The 17063-nt window shown below is 52.4% G+C and overlaps 1 protein-coding gene across 2 annotated transcripts; it reads left to right on the top strand.

The window, feature by feature from the left end:
• Positions 1-2427: 2427 nt before the first annotated feature.
• On the top strand, positions 2428-15882 carry ITIH1 (inter-alpha-trypsin inhibitor heavy chain 1). 2 transcript variants are annotated; one of them, XM_004676068.2, is made up of 22 exons: positions 2428-2541; positions 2769-2789; positions 3107-3273; positions 3615-3719; positions 4085-4247; positions 4819-4932; positions 6201-6326; positions 6418-6534; positions 7141-7309; positions 7398-7523; positions 8431-8612; positions 8889-9074; positions 10569-10708; positions 11314-11468; positions 11568-11582; positions 11883-11903; positions 12355-12435; positions 12544-12657; positions 13701-13902; positions 14783-14949; positions 15427-15538; positions 15672-15882. In XM_004676068.2, exons 1-22 carry the CDS (start codon positions 2428-2430, stop codon positions 15799-15801), a joined length of 2727 nt encoding a protein of 908 aa, XP_004676125.1. In that variant the 3' UTR covers positions 15802-15882. The 2 variants fall into 2 exon arrangements, with proteins under 2 accessions (XP_004676125.1, XP_004676126.1); XM_004676069.2 differs by lacking the exon at positions 2769-2789.
• The last annotated feature ends 1181 nt before the right edge of the window (positions 15883-17063 follow it).

Below are 17063 nucleotides of genomic sequence, written 5' to 3'. Positions count from 1 at the left end.
GGGGGAGGGAGGGAAATGCACAGGACTATGGTGGAGGCACAGGGGTGATTTGGTGATGGGAAACCCGCAGGGATTACAATTGAGATGGAAAAAAAATGTGCAAAATGATGTAAAAATAAACTTTGTAATAAAAAAAATAATAAAATTAAAAAAAAAGAAAAAGAAAAAGAATGCAGAGAAGGGGCCAGGTACTAGTCACTGTTCGCTTTCCCTGCACTGTTCCTCCTCCACCCAGGTCTCACCTAATAGTTCTAGCCCCCACATTTGGTCCCTGCTTGCTAGCCATCTCCTAATATTCCAGCCTTGATATTGTCATACTTGTCATACTGCTGTTCAAAATAACTTTAGTGTTTCCCACCCAAAAGACTGGTCACCTTCAGGATAGCCCCACGTCAGCTGGTCCCAAGCCACTACTAAGCTTCTTCCCCATGTTCTCTGTCTGGTCCTGTTCACATCACATGGACACCTGTACCTTCCTCAAGTCGGCTTCACACATTTACCCATCTGCTTTTTCTTCCTCTCCTCTCCAACCTCCCTTCCAAGTGCTGTTCTCTTTCCCAGGCACCTGCTGTAGAGGTCTTCTCCTAACTCCTGGAGAGATAGGATGCACCCTTGCCAGATTTCTCCAGTTCTTTCATGCTCCCCTTTAGCTTCTGACCACTGTTGGGATTCACAGGGCATCCTTACATTTGCCTGACTCCTTTTCCCAAGGCATCAGCTCTCTGAACACGAGGTGCAATTTTATCACTTGTGTTCCCTAGCTGGGCACTGTGCCCAACCTACCCCAGGACTCAATTGATATTAGTGGAGGAAGTCACCTGATCCTCAAATATGTGGTTTAATGTTCATTCATCTCATTTTCCACAAAGGCCAGAAAACAGGCCAGAAGGTCATTCTGAGCTGTGGAAAATAAACCCTTTCCCAGAAGCTGAGACAAAGTTTGGAACAAGCAAATAAAGATCAAAGAAGCCCCTCACCTTATGAAATCACAGCAGTTAGCACATCCCACCCAGGGGCCATCTCTGTCCAATGTGCTGTTGCTCATGGGGAACACGGGGAGTGTGGGCATTAAAAGTAAAACTACGAGGTCCTCCCTGGTGGCGCAGCGGGTTAAAGCGCAGCATTACAAAGCTAAAGGCATTTCGGCATGAGTTTAATTCCTGGCCCCGGAGGTGATCCACATGGTGCAGCAGACCTCTCCTGACCCGCCTGCTGCTCCCCTCAGTGGTATACTTCATTTATCTGCCTGTTCTGCTCCCCAAACTTAAAAAAAAAGATTTATTTATGCATCCAGAACTGGGGTACAGGGCAAAGGTGCAGAGGTAGGTGAGAGGATTCGCCAGAGACAGAGCATGAAGCAGAACAAGCAGATCCACGAAGTACACTCTGAGGGGAGCAGTGGGCGGGTCAGGAGAGGTCTGCCTGGCCATGTGGATCACCTCCGGGCCAGGGATCAAACGAACTAAAGCAGCTGTGGCTCACCTGCTGTGCTGCAACTTAACCCGCTGCACCACCAGGGAGGGCCAATAAATAATCTTAAAAAAAAAAAAAAAAGTTAAAACTGCACAAGTTCAAGAAGGATGTCTGAGGTCTTCAACTCTGCTTCTCCTGTCTTCCTAACAATGCAGAGAGCAATTCTTTCCTGCCCCAATAGACTTGGAGCTCTACTCATGCTGTGATATCAATGTCCCAAGAACACCACAAAGATAAAATTAGACAATAAAAGGCTTAGAGCAGCAACCTGTGGCCTATACTCTGTCCTCCAGTAGGAAAGTATGACTTTCATCTTTATTTTCCCTTTCCCTGCCAGGCTTCTCTGCCCAGATAGAGAAGTAAGATGGCTTCAAACCTGGGTGAGAAGATCCACAGTGATGAAGCAAATGTCCTAAAACATGGATCACTCATTCACAGCCCTTGGACACATACCCAGACCAGCCCTGGCAGATCCACTGCTGCGGTTGGCACCTTTAGAAATATGGGTGTGAGCAGGCACTTTCTAAGTCCCAGTATCTGCCTCCCTGGCCAAAGTGGGACTGTCTGAAAAGTTTGTTGATGGCTAAAGAATTTTGAAAGTAATACCTGGTGAATCTAGAAATTTATTTTTAGCTGTGACTACTTGCCACAAAACACCACATTGCAACCAGAAGGTGTTGCCTTCAGGATGAGAAGAGACCTATCTAATTGTGGGGTCCTCACAGTTCAAATAGGCTGAGTGCAGTTAGGCTGGTGGCAGGGCCAGAGTCTGCAGCTGGACAGGAATTTATACAGCTGGGAATCCCCCCAAGAAGAAATATTTCATGACCAATTTTTGATCCCTTAAATTGTCATATTTGCCTTCACCTTGTCTAATGTTTAATCCATGTTTATCAAGCACTTTATTGATTAATGGTCTGAGCGAAGGGACAAAGCCTCAAGATCCGAGAGATCATGAACAGCACCATGGGGCTGCGGGGGCTGCTGTTCGTGAGCCTGGTATCCCTCCTCACTCTTCAGGCCATGCCTTCTTGGGGTTCACCTACAGGCAAGCCCAGAGGCAGCAAGGTATGTGGGTAAACCCTCAGGAGAAAGAGGCAGCTGGTCTGCATGGGGCTGGGGAGATACAGAAGACCAGAGGGCCAGGGCCACCTCCTCCCCCTCCTTTACCACCTCTGACAAGAGAGGTGAGGCCAAGGGGCAGAGGACATGGGCTGCATCCTACTTCTACTCCTTAGCAGCTAGGCTGTGGGCCTGAGCATTCCACTCACACCTGCCCCTGGTTTGTTTTCCAGAAGCGGCAGACTGTGGACACAGTGAGTGAGCATCTCAGCAAAGGGATTTGTGGTGGGGCATTATTAGAACCTTATTTCCCACCCCACCTTATCCTCTGGGGGTGCACCCTTTGTTGGTATCCTGAGCAGAGGGAGTCCCATCTTCCAGAAATGGGGACTTTCCCATCCCTCCTGCCATGTCTCAGAGCAAGAAAATGGAACAGGTCTTCCTGGGAGATCTGGTCTATTTTCAGGCACCTGGTGTCAATTGTGGGTGCTGAGCCCTAGGGCCACACTGATACCTCTCATTGGCTAAGAGGCCCCGTGCCAGGTCACAGATCCCTCATGTCTCACTTTAGACTGTTGACGGCGTGATCATCCGGAGTTTGAAAGTCAACTGCAAAGTCACCTCTCGCTTTGCCCACTATGTCATCACCAGCCAGGTGGTCAACAACGCTGATGTAGCCAAGGAAGTGGCCTTCGATGTGGAGCTCCCCAAGACAGCCTTCATTAGTGACTTCGCCATGTGTGTGCTCTGTCCAAATCCCACACCCAGAGGTTCAGCTGTCCCCCAGCCCCAGACCATGCTCAGAGTGTCCAGGCAGTGCAAATCATTGACCCATTACGCAAAGGATCACAGGACATTTCTAGCCCAGAGGGAGCCCTGTAGGTCTGTCCTTAGCATCCATCCTAGAGCACTAATAGGACCCTGCAGTATTGTTTTGGCCCCAGGCCAGCAAGAGACGCCCTCGCACAAGTGCTCACCAAGACAGGGCCTTCTCAGTGTCAGGATTGGGAGTGCCTTCAATGACAAGTGCCTGAGTGACCCAGGAGAACACTCTGCTGAATGTTTTTTTCTCCTTGAAGCACTTCAGATGGAAACGCATTTGTAGGGGACATAAAAGACAAAGTGAAAGCGTGGAAGCAGTACCGGAAAGCAGCCATCTCTGGAGAGACTGCTGGCCTTGTCAGGTGAGTTCTGGGCCCTGCTAGACTGGTCTGCAAGCTGCCCTCCCCAACCAGGACAGAGCTGAGGGCTGCAAGCTTGCTTTCTGAGGAGAGGGTGCTCAGGCTGACGGGAAGTATGCAAACTGCACCCATGCAAAGGCAGGCACAGATGCACTGGTGTTGACTTTCCATGCCCCAGACTAACCTCCAGAAGTGGGCGTTTGCCTTGGAACTTGACCCTAGCCAGTCAGCTAAGACAAGGGTGAAGGTCAAGGAAACTGGGGAGCAGCTCTACATTAGAGCTATTTATTCATTCTGAGGGGCACACTTTAGATCACAAGGACCCCATGTCACTGACCATTTATTGTTGCCTTTGGTGGCTTGTCCAGGGCCTCGGGGAGAACAATGGAGCAATTCACTATTCACATCACCATTGGTCCCCGGAGCAAGGCCACATTCAAGCTGACCTATGAGGAGGTGCTGAGGCGCAAGCTTATGCAGTATGACATTGTCATCAAAGTCAAGCCCAAGCAGCTGGTGCATCAATTTGAGGTAGATTGTAGGTGATGGCAGGTAAGGGAGTGGTTGCATAAACAGGGCTCCACCTCCCACCCTCTCTCTTTTTACCCTCAGCCCACACACCTTGAGGCTGATCATTGATTCAGCACCAACCCTGTGGTATCCTGGGCCTGAGCACTGTGGGAAAGGAACTGACTCAGATTGGGTTCCAAGGGACTCTTCCTGCAAAGGGACCGCCTCGAAGTTGCCCATGTCCTCTTCCTCTTTCTCTCTGAGCCTCTGCTTGCTCACCTGTTAAATGGATTCCTGTGAGTCCCAGGCAGGACACAAAGATCCTGAGAGATACTGTCCAGGTAGTTTGTAAGCCAGAGAGTCTTGGGCAGCTGATGGGCTGGGTACCTCAGTGGTGGCTGAGCTGAGAGATGCAGGCATGTATGCCTTCAGTGACCCAGTACTTTTGGAGTGTTGTCATGTGCCAGGCCCAGTGCTGAGGGCTTGGGACGGGGTGCTACACATAGTAGGGGACCAGTGCACACATTTACTCTTGGTTGAAACTTGATGGCCGAATGGGAGCTGTGATACAGGAACTGCTTCAATTACGCAGATTGACGTGGACATCTTTGAGCCCCAGGGGATCAGCAAGTTGGATGCCAAAGCCTCCTTCCTCCCCAAGGACTTGGCCAGCCAACTTATCAAGAAGTCCTTCTCAGGGAAAAAGGTGTGTGGGCTGGTTGAAGAGGTGGCAGGCCCTCTGGGATCTCTTGCTTGACCCAACCCCTATGGAATGTCCAGTCTTGGCCTTGGCACCACACAGGAGCAGCAGGTCATGGTCGGGGTGAGAGGCAGTACTCTGTGTTTTCTAGTCCAGGGGGACTCACACTCCTGGTTCTCAAAACAAGTTAGCGAAAATCTGCATGTGAGGTTAGACCAATGCCGCGGGGCTCCGAGGTCAGGTGAGTTCTTGTATTGCCTGAGCTGCACTTTCAGTCTCACCTCGCTCACTCCCCTGGGAAGGCTCTCAGGGAGACTTTGAACACTTGAGCAAAACTCAGGTCCTATTGTTCTGAGCCCAAGTAAACTTGCAAAAGCCTCTGGCCTACCCAGCCTCTTTTCCCTGGCTGCTTGCCACCCTTTCCCAGGAATTTCCAAAGCCCCTTGCTTGCTCCCTCCTCAGGTGCTGAGGGAATGTGGCGCTGGGCGATGGTGCTCTGCTCACACCCTGCTTCTTACCTTGCTCCCACCAGAGCCAGGGGCAGGCCTTTTTGCCCCTGCCTACTGTTGGTAGTGATTCCATAGCAAGTCATTTATTAAAAGAACTGTTTCTTACATCTTTGGAGGGGGTTCCATTTCAGCAAAATAGGATATCCCAGAATGTTAGCAAACATGCCTGTTTTAAATAGGGAATCGAGAGAATAGGTCTTTGTTTTGTTAACAATTCTTTGTAAATTTTTTATTTTGATAGATGTAATTCTTATTCCTGTAAAAATAGTATTAAAAAAAAAAACATGGATGACATGGAAAGTAGAACATTAAGGAAAAACCATCCCTAGTTTCCCTGCGCCCTGACCCCAAGTCAACGCAGACCTCAGCTTCACTCTAGGCCCTTTCCTCCAGCCTCTGCTGCTTTGTCTCCCTGGGGGCGTCCTACTTTCCTGACGAGTATTGTAGCCTTGTTTTATTACTTGACAGAGTTGAACTGATGTCTCTCATGTTCTCCTACTGCCATTATTTTGTAACCAAAGTGGTGATGATTATTGTAGAAAATCCCAATGATTCAGAAGCATATAAGCAAACAAACAAACAAACCCAGCTCTCTTACCACCCGCAAACCTACACGTGTGTACTCTTAGTAGCCGGGTGGGGAGGGACCACTAGATTTATTTCTATGTCCATGCACCAGACACACACACACCCTTTGTTGTCTTTGCAAATATTCCATTTGTGATTGCACAAACCCATACTACCTCACGTCCTCCATGGTTCCAGGGTCATGTATCTTTCCACCCCACCGTGAGCCAGCAGCAATCCTGTCCCACCTGCTCTACATCCTTGCTGAACGGGGACTTCAAGGTGACCTATGATGTCAATCGGGACAAGCTCTGTGACCTCCTGGTGAGCTTGAAACTTCTGACCCCTTTCAAGACTCAGAGGACAGGCAGGGAGGGATGCTTGCAGAAAGACTTCACTCATTCTTTTGTTTCAGGTTGCCAATAACTACTTTGCCCACTTCTTTGCCCCCCAAAACCTGACAAACCTAAGTAAGAACCTGGTTTTCGTGATTGATATCAGCGGCTCCATGGAAGGCCAGAAATTGAAGCAGGTAAAAATACATATTTAAGTTGTTCACCCAGCAGAAGCTTCTTCAGTTCCATTACTCAGTCCACACTGGCCACTAAGGTGTGGGTTCAGGATTTCAGTTCCTGGTCCAAGGCAGGGTGATTTAACAAAAACTCCTAGCATTTAAGTGTTCTGGAATCAGACACTTCTCACTGTCACCCACGAGCAAGGACATCAGCTTCTCGGTGACAAAAATGGTGGAGGGCACAGAAGATGAAACCTGCACACTGCATGTGCCAGGATGATGATGCGGCCCAGGGGAGATGTCTCGCAGCGATCACAGTCGTCTCTCCATGAAGCCACAGCTGGAAGAGCAGTTTTGGAAACAGCTCCCTAGAGGCTGCTTTCTTAGTCCCACCCCACATAAAATTCTGATCATTTCTTTTTTCCAAGTCGGGTCCCTTTGCATCCCCCTCATTCACCCCTAGAGTCCAACAGGATGCTTGTCCACTGGTTCACCTGGTTGTCCTTTCCAGCCTCCTGCTTGTCCACTGTGTGCCTCTGCCCTGTGGCTGTCTGGTGTGGGTGTCTAGCTGATGGAAAGCTCTTCTGCAGCCACATCCTTCCTTCGACTGCCCTGTCCTTGCAGACTAAGGAGGCACTCCTTAAAATCCTGGGGGATGTGCGGCCAGATGACTACTTTAACCTGGTCCTCTTTGGGTCTGATGTGCAAGCTTGGAAGGAGTCAATGGTGCAGGCAACCACAGCTAACCTGCAAGCCGCTAAGGATTTTGTGCAGCGCTTCTCCCTGGCAGGAGGTAAGGGCAGGGCTCTCCAGCCATCTTGGTGTTACCTCTGTCCCCTTGGAATGAGGGCATGTGCTGGTCTACATTCTCTTCTCTGCAGCCACAAATCTGAACGGAGGCTTGCTCCGGGGAATTGAGCTCTTGAACAAAGCTCAAAGAAGCCTCCCAGAGCTAAACAATCATGCCCCAATTCTCATCATGTTGACAGATGGCGAGCCAACAGAAGGTAAACTCCTCAAAGGCTACCTTGGGTGGTTGTAATCTCTTAGTTACTAAAAATGTGCAAGCTGAACTTGAAGCCCAACTGGGGATACATTGGAGGACAGGAAGGCTCTGGGCAAGGTCAGGAACTGCTCTCAAGCGTCCCGACCATAAAGTCTGCAGGCACTTCAAGGCATACTTGTGAGCTGAGTAGGGACACTGGGGACATTTCTGCATGACAGAGAGCCACATGGGGCACAGGGCTCTGAGGCTGAGTTTCATGAACCATGTGTTCAGAATCTACTGTGTGCCAAGGACAGAACTAAGAATTGAGAAAGATACCAAGAGTGTAAGACATGTCTCTGCCCTCTGGGAATCCAGGGCCCACTAGGGGCAGCAGACCGAAAAGCCAGTGGTCTGTCAAAAGCCCTGACAGAACAACCCTGCCCAGGGGCTGCAGGCCTCAGATGGGACAACCTGGCCTAGGCAGTGTCCCAGAAGGTCTCCTGGGGCGGGTGATCCCCAGTTCAGTCTGGAAGGAGGAGAGGAGAAGCAGAAATAGATTATTTTTAACAGCAGCTTGAACAAGAAAAAGTGTGTGCTCTAGCAGGCCTTCCCAGGAACCACAGGCATATGCAGAATCAGTGAAACAAGAGAAGAAAGGTCAGCAGGGCCTTGCAGGTGATGGCAAGGATCATGGGAGAATTTAGAGCAGAATCAGTTCTGTCTAGGATGGGTCCATGTAGTTGGGCAAGGTCTTCCAGGAGCTGTTAGAAACTGTTGCAGTTGCCCAGGTGAGCCAGCCAGAGGCATTGCTTCCAGAGGCCCTTGGGGACCAGAGATGGTCTGAGAGGAGAGACTTGGACTTCAGGATGTGTGCCCCATGTGCCCATGAACCTGTATCCCATCATTTCCTGGGTGTGTGGCTGCAGGGGTAACGGACCGTTCCCAAATCCTCAAGAACATCCGCAACGCCATAAAGGGCAAGTTCCCGCTCTACAACTTGGGCTTTGGCCAAAACGTGGACTTTAACTTCCTGGAGGTCATGTCCATGGAGAACAATGGGCGAGCCAAGAGAATCTATGAGGACCACGATGCCACCCAACAGCTGCAGGTCTCCCCCTTTCCCCTCCCCCATGCACTGGCAGTGGTAAACCTTGGGAACTCCGACCGTGGCAGCCAGTTGCCCATCGGTCTAGAAGAGCAGGTACAGCTCTGGCATGGTGTTCAAATCAGCTGCATGATCTTGAGCTAATTATGTAATTCTTCTGAGCCTATGATTCCTTCCATAAAATGGGGTTCCCAACACTCCATTTTGGGAATGGGCTATTGATTGGGTGCCTGAGTGACCCACCCCTCTGAGACTATGTCCCCCTATCCACCCCTGCAGGGATTCTACAATCAGGTAGCCAATCCCCTGCTGATGGATGTGGAGCTGTTATACCCACCGGATACTATCTCGGCCCTGACCCAGCACCGTCATAAACAGTACTATGAAGGCTCAGAGATCATGGTGGCCGGGCACATCGCTAAGGACAAACTTAGCAGCTTCAAGGCTGATGTGCTGGCCCGTGGGGTAAATAGTGGACTGCAGAGGGTGGAGAGGACACCAGCACTCAAGAGGTTCTAAACCTCCACCGCCCCCACCCTTGTCCATCTCTAGGGGCCTCACTTTCCCCAGAGTAGAGCTCCTACCTGCACCATGCTACGTACACACCCCAGTCCCGAACATTCCTCTATTCAGGAATCCCCAGGAGCTGAACAGGCTGGATTGGAACCAATCCAATGGCCTTGATCAGTTGTAGTCTCTTGACCCAAAATGGATGCTCGTTCCCCCAAGGTAGAAGGAAAGGAGAGGCTTCCCCTGCCACTTGACACCCATTCCCTGAACACCTACCTTGTGCCCAGCTCTGGTCCCTGGTACTGTGCACGCCTGTGTGTGTGCACTGGGAGCAGAGGATTGTGAGCATGAGACCTGGACCTGCCCTCTAGAGTGTAGACACAAGACCCACAGTGTGGCTGAGTGTTTGGAACTTGGGTTTTGAGTGAAGAGAACTGAGCTATACCCTGAGTCCACCCTGACCAACTGGTGCAGGGGGCCTTGCCCAGCAAGGCCGAGGATTGGGGTCCCAGGGTCGACGAAAGGAGAAGGCAGAGCCTTGACCTTGTGGCGGGCCTTGACCAGCATGGCGAGGGGGTAGAGCCCCAGGGACAGCTCGAGGAAGAAGGCAAAGACAGAGACACGTGCGAGCATTCTTTATTCTTACAACAGTCATATATATATACTTGAGGGCGGCACAGAAGGTACGGGCGGGGGCGGGAGGGGGCCTGATGGTCTTAAAGGCCAATGGGTTTGAGGGGAGGGATCCATCGTTATCTCTTTGTCTCTTTGGCGCCAAAGCTTGCTGAGTGGGAAAGGAAGGAGAGTGGGGGAAGGGATTCGGGTGTGCTGCATTCTCAACCTGGATGTTTACTCTAAGTTCCAATCAAGTGTTGTTTTGTGCATAGGAGGCAAAGTCCTGGTCTCGGTCCGACAAACTGGGTGACTCAGAGCCAAATGGGTCTGGTTCTCTGGATCTCAATTATGGGTCTAGCTCTTTGGATTTCAGTTTTCTGTGCCATTGGATAATACTTTTGAGAGTCATGTGGAGTAAATGAAATAGTCCATGGAATCCACTTACACAGTGCCTGGGGCATAAGCTGCCCTCATTATTGTAGCCAAGGAAAAAAGACTCCTTTGTGTGTGTGCCAAGAAAAATGGGGCAGCCCACCAGAGATTTGGCAGGTGTGTGGAGGAGTGGACCCTGGTGGGACAGGTGTACGTGCTTGTTGGCATCCCCCTGAGGGAGTCTTTTCAGCAGGGCAGGGCCTGGTCCTCCCTCCCTGGCATCCCTAGAACCTAGGGGTGCTCAGCCAGCTTGTGTGGAATGAATGGATGAGTAAGAGGAGAGCAGTTCAGGAAAGGGGGTGAGGATGCAGAGAATGAAGCTACAGAGAACAGACAATAGCGGGGATCCTCAGAGCTGCATTCCTCATGGCACAGAGTATATCTCCCCCTCTCAACCCCCAGGATGGCCAAGAATTCAAGACCACCTGCCTGGTGGATGAGGATGAGATGAAGAAACTGCTCCGAGAGCGGGGCCACATGCTGGAGAACCACATTGAGCGCCTCTGGGCCTACCTCACCATCCAGGAGATGCTGGCCAAAAGGTACAACCCCCGCCACTGCCCATGGACACTGTCCATCCTAGGGCACCCCCAACTTTGGACCTTTGGACTGGCAAGGTGAACAGAGGAGGGGTGGTTCTGAGCCTTGGAGGTTAAGAGCAGGTCAGATTTATTGTTCTCCTTTGCACTTGGTTAATATCAACCAGTCAGTCAATACTGTGGGGAGGCCTCCGGGGGCACGGGCTAGGCCACTGTTTGTCCCCAGCGAGCTGCTGTTGGGGAGGCTGCCCTTTTATTGTGACCTGCTATGTCCAGGCCACATTCACTGAAGCCTCACATTGCGCAGCCTTTCCTCATCATCCTTCCCACTTAGCAGATGAGCAAACTGAGATTTAGAGAGGTTAGACTCCTCGCCCTGGATTTCATGGCTATGAAGAGCTCTCTGTGCTCCCAAGGCATGTCCTCCGACCCTGCAAAATACCCAGGTTTTCTTTGTGAGACGCCCTAGATTAACGAAGTCTTTGAGGTCAGCACTGAACAGGGCACTGCAGGAGCCTGAGTGAATCGGTGAGCGAATAAGTGAAAGGATGAGAGAACACAAGTGCATTATCTCCAGCGTGGGACTTGGACCTGGTGTCTGCTCGTAGGCTGACGTTGGACGGGGAGGAGAGAGCCAATCTGTCTGCACAAGCCCTGAAGATGTCTCTGGACTATCAGTTTGTGACCCCACTGACCTCCATGACCATCAGAGGCTTAGAAGACCAGGATGGCCTAGAGCCTGTCATTGACAAGCCCCCAGAGGGTATGGGCACTGCAGAGGGGAAGGCTTTGGGCCCCGAGGTGGGGTGGGCAGGGGTGCTGAGAGCCAAGCCCTTCTCTCTTCCCTTTCTCTCCCTTCCAGATTCTTGGCCCGCGGGTAAGTTTTTGAATCGTGTTGTTTTTCAAGAGGAACTTCTGGTGGTTGGGCAAGTGGCAGCTTCCTACTCCCCACTGTCCCTTGTCTTGCCCTCCCCATCTGTCCCTGGGGTGCCCTTGCACACGTCACCACATACCAGTTGCTCCTCTGTCACCTTGCGTGGCCTGAAACCCCCACCAGCTTCCATCAGGGCTGTCACCAGGGCTAATGGACCTCTGGGCGGGGGTGCACTTGGGGAATGAGATCAGGCTTTCCCGTGATGGTCAAGGTCACACTGTGCTCTGTCATTGTTCTCTACAGAGATGCAGGGACCCAGGAGGAGTAAGTGACAGCCATCCTGACAATGTGCTCAGACACGGGTACTCCACAGGCACTGTCCCTCGGGCTGTGCTTTCAGTCTGGGGTCGAGCCCCTGTGATGAGAAAACAACGGCCCATGACCGGATTCCTCCACTCCACTCTCCTGGCAGCCTCTCCCTGGGAATCCTCAGAACGGTCCCCACCACCTCAACCACCAGCTGGGCCTGTCCTCCCCCAGGCCTGTGCTGTCAGGCCCACCAGGTCCCCATTGAAGAAGACACAGAGGGCCAGTTCGCTGGGCTGAACCCAGCTTCTGTCCCTACATCCTGAGCAGCATTAGGGGTCTGCACTCACTCCTGCTCCTGGGGCCTCAAGCCACCCCGCCCAGGTGGGAGGGGGCTTCAGAAAAAGAGCCAGATGCTCCAGGGAAGGTCCAGCCCCCCTCCTAAATGTCACTCACTCTCACCCGTCAGCATACTTGCTGCCAGCCTCGCAGCCTTCTCCGACGGGCTCCAGCCACAATGCCCAACAGTTGCCAAACCAAGTGACTAGTGGTGAGTCCTCGGGAGGTCCTAGGGACATCCCTTCCTGGATAAACCCCTGTCCCTGGTCAGCCCCATCTTCCTCATGCTTGATCTAATGGACTCCATACTATGCCTCAGTGGACACTGACCCGCATTTCATCATCCGTGTGCCTGACAAAGAGGATCCCCTCTGCTTCAACATCAATGAGGAGGCTGGAGTGATCCTGAACCTAGTGGAGGACCTAAACACAGGTACAGGTGACGTCATGCCCTCGTTCAGACAAGCAGCGGCCTGGGCGTCCCTGCTCTCTGTTCAGCCACCCACAGGACAGTGTCCGTGGCCCCGACCCCCATACCCCGTGCCCCTGTCACCTGGGCTCCACCTGCTTCCTCTCACCCCATCCACTTGGCTAGGCTTATACAGGGTGGGCTTCATGGCCACAGGACCCAGTGCTTAGAAGTCCCCATGCTTGGTTTAATGACTCTGCTGTTGCCATCTTGAAATTCTTTACAATTTTTTAACAAGATGCTTCTCGTTTTCATTTTGTAGTGAGTCCTGCAAATGATGTTATCAGCCTGCCCCCTGCCCACCCCCTACCATAACTGCAGGCTCCAACCACCCCCTCTGCCCCCCACACTGGCCCAGCAGTGCTCAGTGATGCCAAAGTCTCCCTCTCCATCGCTCAGCCACCTCCCCTCCCTCCCTGGCTAGTCAGGCCATCTGCAAATGTTTGCTGAGCACCCACCAGGGTGCCAGGGATCTAGTGAGAATCAAGAGGAAGTCCCTGCTCCCCTGCTCTCATGGGAAGAAAGACAAATAGGCAAACAACTTCAACTGTGGAGGTCTCAGAGCCCAAGACTGTGCTGTGTTGATTGTGAAGGTGGGGAGGGAGCTATTTGGCTGCTCATGTCTGTGAAGAGGCCCCACAAAAGTGTCTGCTATACATCGTGGGGCCTGGGACAGGGGCCCCTGAGAAGGGGCAGACACAAGTCTTGCAAGGCCTCCTTCAGGGCCAGAGCAGAGTGCTGAGTACCGGTATTTGGTGTGGTGGGAGGGAGGGAGAACCGTGGTGGTGTGCATAGCCTGGACCAGCCCTGAAGTCTCCTCTAGAGAGGTGAGTCCCTCAAAGAGGGTGTGGTATGGGTGGCGTATGGTGGTTCCCAGGAAAGAGGCACAGTATGATGAATAAAGGCAGGGGGGACAGCAGGGGACAGGGGCATCTTGCTAGGTGGGTGGTCCCCCTGTACCGCAATACACACGCATACACATTTGCTAGCCCTTCCCTACATTGCAGGTTTCTTGGTGAACGGGCAGCTCATTGGCAGCACGGCTGGGAGCCCTGGACAGCATGAGGGCGTGTACTTGGGGCGGCTGGGGATTGCAAACCCAGCAACAGGCTTTCAGTTGGAGGTGACACCTCAGAATATTACGCTGAACCCTGGCTCTGGAGGGCCTGTGTTCTCTTGGAGGGACCAGGCTTCGCTGCGACAAGACGGGTAACTGGGCTATGGGGAGTTTGGAAGGGGAAGCCATAGTGGGTGCAGGCAGGACCAAGACACCAAGCCCCAGAGATGGCTCTTCTGCCTGCGTCTGCCAGAGCCTTGTCCCCCAGCAATACCTGTGCGCAACATCCGTTTGGGCTGTAGGCCGTGCAGACACGTCTGACTTTGTGAACACCCCCACCCCCGTTTCCCCTTATGTCTGTGCATAAGCTCTGGCCACACTGCCTGGGTGCTGTGCTTCCGTGACTCCCGTCCTGCAGTGTACCCTCACCTTGAAGTCTCCCCCACCTCCATCAAACACAGCAGCTCCACCTCCTGGGTCTAGCTCAAAGCAACCTCTTTTCTGGAGCCTTCATAGGTCCTTCCATTGCTGCACTCCAGAGTTCTTGGACTTCTCTTTTAGCAACTTTCTTAGTTTGTCTTGCATCATTTATTCCTTCGTTCGTTCACTCATCAACAAGCTCCATCAAACCCCGGAGCCTGACACTAAGCAGCAGCACTATAGGAAGAGGTGGACAGAGTGAGTCTGGAAGACACAGGTGATGAGTGAGGGCCAAACACCCAGACCCTGAGGTTAGACAGGCTGGAGTCCTGCTGCTTACCAGGCTCAGATGTGGGATGTTGGGAGGCTACTGAGCCTCTCTGAACCTCGGCCACCACGGGGTCAGAGAGAGGGCAGGATGACGCGGTTTGCGCGATGGGCTGACACAGCCCATGGACACAACAGCAACATGTGAGGGAGCATGTAGACCAGGTAACACCCAATCATCTGGGGGTGAGGGCTTAGGGGGTTTAAGAGGTGGAGGACGAGGGCTGCTGAATGGAGAAAGGTGCAGTGCAACCATTCTGGCCTTCACGGTCTCCCGGCCTGCAGGATAGTGGTGACCATCAACCGGAAGAGGAACCTGGTGGTGTCAGTGGAGGACAAGGGGACCTTCGAGGTTGTCCTGCACCGGGTGTGGACAGCCACTCACCAGGACTTCCTGGGCTTCTACGTGCTGGACAGTCATGGGATGTCAGCGCGGACGCATGGGTTGCTGGGTAGGCTGGCTGCGGGGGGCTGCACTGTGGGGTGGGGTGTTGAAGCCAGTGGGCTCTCTAGGACAGTTACCCTCCAACAGGGCTTCCAAGGCTCAGAGGTCCAAACTGGGGTTGTCCAGGTGAGGGTCTTGCTCCTCTATGAGGCTGCAGTCAAACACAGTGAAATCTTGAGTGAGTGGCGAGAGATCCAATTAGCAAACAGGAAGCTCCAGCCAGCATCCAGACCTTCCAGGGTGGGATGGGTCATCAGTCATACGTGTCTCCTGTGGCCTTCCTGTGGGGCCTGCTCTGGGTGGCATCTGTCCCTCCACCCTCTCTCCCCAGCCAGATTCCTTTGCACTGGTCCAAAAAATGTGGTTTTGGATGCCCCAAATTAATCAGAATCTCTCCAGCCACTCTCAACCTCCAGAGAGTACCTGCTGAGGGCCAGGTAGGAGCAAGGCCCAGATGGTAACTGCCTCCACTGTGCCTTTCCAGGACAGTTCTTCCACCCCTTTGATTATCAAGTGTCTGACCTTCATCCAGGCTCTGACCCCACAAAGACAGATGCCACACTGGTGGTGAAGAGCCACCGGCTGACAGTCACCAGGTGGGTGGGCTGATCTTGCAGAATCGGCCATTCCCGACCTTCTTCCAGGTGCCACATGGGGAAGCAGTCTTTCTGAGGATGTGCTGCTCTGTTGGGTCCAAGGAGTGGCCCCAAGTGACTTGTCTCTCCCCAGGGGCTTGCAAAAAGACTACAGAAAGGACCCCTGGCATGGAACTGAGGTGACCTGCTGGTTTATCCACAACAACGGGGCCGGACTGATTGACGGCGTGCACACTGACTATATTGTCCCTGACATCTTCTGAGCTCCCGAACTGGCAAGCCTATCCTCCCTCGGGACCATGGCAGAGGAGGCCAGAATCCTGACCTGCTGCCCAGGCCGCACCTCCCTGTCCAAGCTGGTTCCTATGTGAAACACCTATGACTTGCATTAAAAAGAAGCTAGGTCCAACCCAGAGTTTGCTGTGGCTCTTGGGGAGGGAAGGGACAGGGAAGTAACCCCAGATGCTGCCACTCAGAAGGGCCCAACAGCACAACGGATCCAAGGATGAGAGAAGTGGGTGGAGATAGGAAGGGAGTCTACACCTGCTCCACCCAGCCCCGCCTGCTCTCTGCAGCTGCCTGACCTCGAACCTTCTGAATGCTCTGAGTGTCCCCTGCACACAGCCCCTTCCATGGGGCCAGGACTGAAATTCTGGCAACCTGGGCAGGGGTGACCAGCAGCAGCCACAGCTGACTTGGTACTTCCTGGAACCAGACATCATTCTAAGTGCCTTCTTTGAATTAACTAAAAGTATGTTCCCAGTAGCTCTACGGGATACTTTCATCATATCACAGCTGAGAAAACTAAGGTTAAGTCATTTGCCCAGAATTATTCATTCCACAAGTGGCAGGGCTGGAGTTTGAACCCATACTGTTTGGTGTCGGCATCGGTGTGCTTCATCATCCCCATGTAAATATTCCTGTCAGACTGGCAACTGCTACCCAGGCTGTTGGGATTTGGTTCTAGGTACCCATTTCTAAGGGACCCATTTCACATTAACATATGAAAGAAACCTGTGAAATATATATATGGACTTGGGGTCCTGAAGAAGTCCTATCAGGAGCTGGAGGCTGGGTCAGGGTCTCAAGCGACAGTGTGTAGGCTTCCACCTTCTGCTCCATTTCCCAGCTGAGAGTTTGCAAACTCAGACAGCTGGGATGATATTTCTCAAAAGCAGAGACAGCCACTGCCCAGAAGCTGTGATCTCAGGGGACCAATAATAGCAGCCCCCCGGCTCTTCATACCAGTGACTGGGATTAGGGCTTCTTCCTTTGACTTTTCTTTGGGGTCCAGTTAAAATATAGCCTTCCAGGGAAAAGGGTTATGAGCGCACACTTTGGGCTGCCTCTTAGCCTTTGGTGAAGTTTGATGAATCTCCACTCACTCCTTTCCAGTTTCTATTTTCCCCTCTATTGGCTCTTGTCCAGTTCCCAGCAGGGTCCAGCTGGTCTAGGGCTGCCCCAAGCCCAGGTACACAGAGATTTCAGTGGCAGGCTGGTGGGCAAAGAATAGGGTTTCAGAGAC

This window comes from Condylura cristata, unplaced genomic scaffold (genome assembly GCF_000260355.1).
Source record: "Condylura cristata isolate star-nosed mole 26May11 unplaced genomic scaffold, ConCri1.0 scaffold00004, whole genome shotgun sequence".
Classification (NCBI taxonomy): domain Eukaryota; kingdom Metazoa; phylum Chordata; class Mammalia; order Eulipotyphla; family Talpidae; genus Condylura; species Condylura cristata.
The sequence above is the reverse complement of the archived record's forward strand: the minus strand, read 5'-3'. Positions and strand labels throughout refer to the sequence as shown.

Bases quoted from the DNA above. Each gene is read 5' to 3' on its own strand.
- ITIH1 (XM_004676068.2), top strand. From the start codon at position 2,428: ATGAACAGCACCATGGGGCTGCGGGGGCTGCTGTTCGTGAGCCTGGTA. The intron at 6,535-7,140 runs GTAAAAATACAT...CTGTCCTTGCAG, and splicing joins AAGGCCAGAAATTGAAGCAG to ACTAAGGAGGCACTCCTTAA. The intron at 15,539-15,671 runs GTGGGTGGGCTG...GTCTCTCCCCAG, and splicing joins CACCGGCTGACAGTCACCAG to GGGCTTGCAAAAAGACTACA.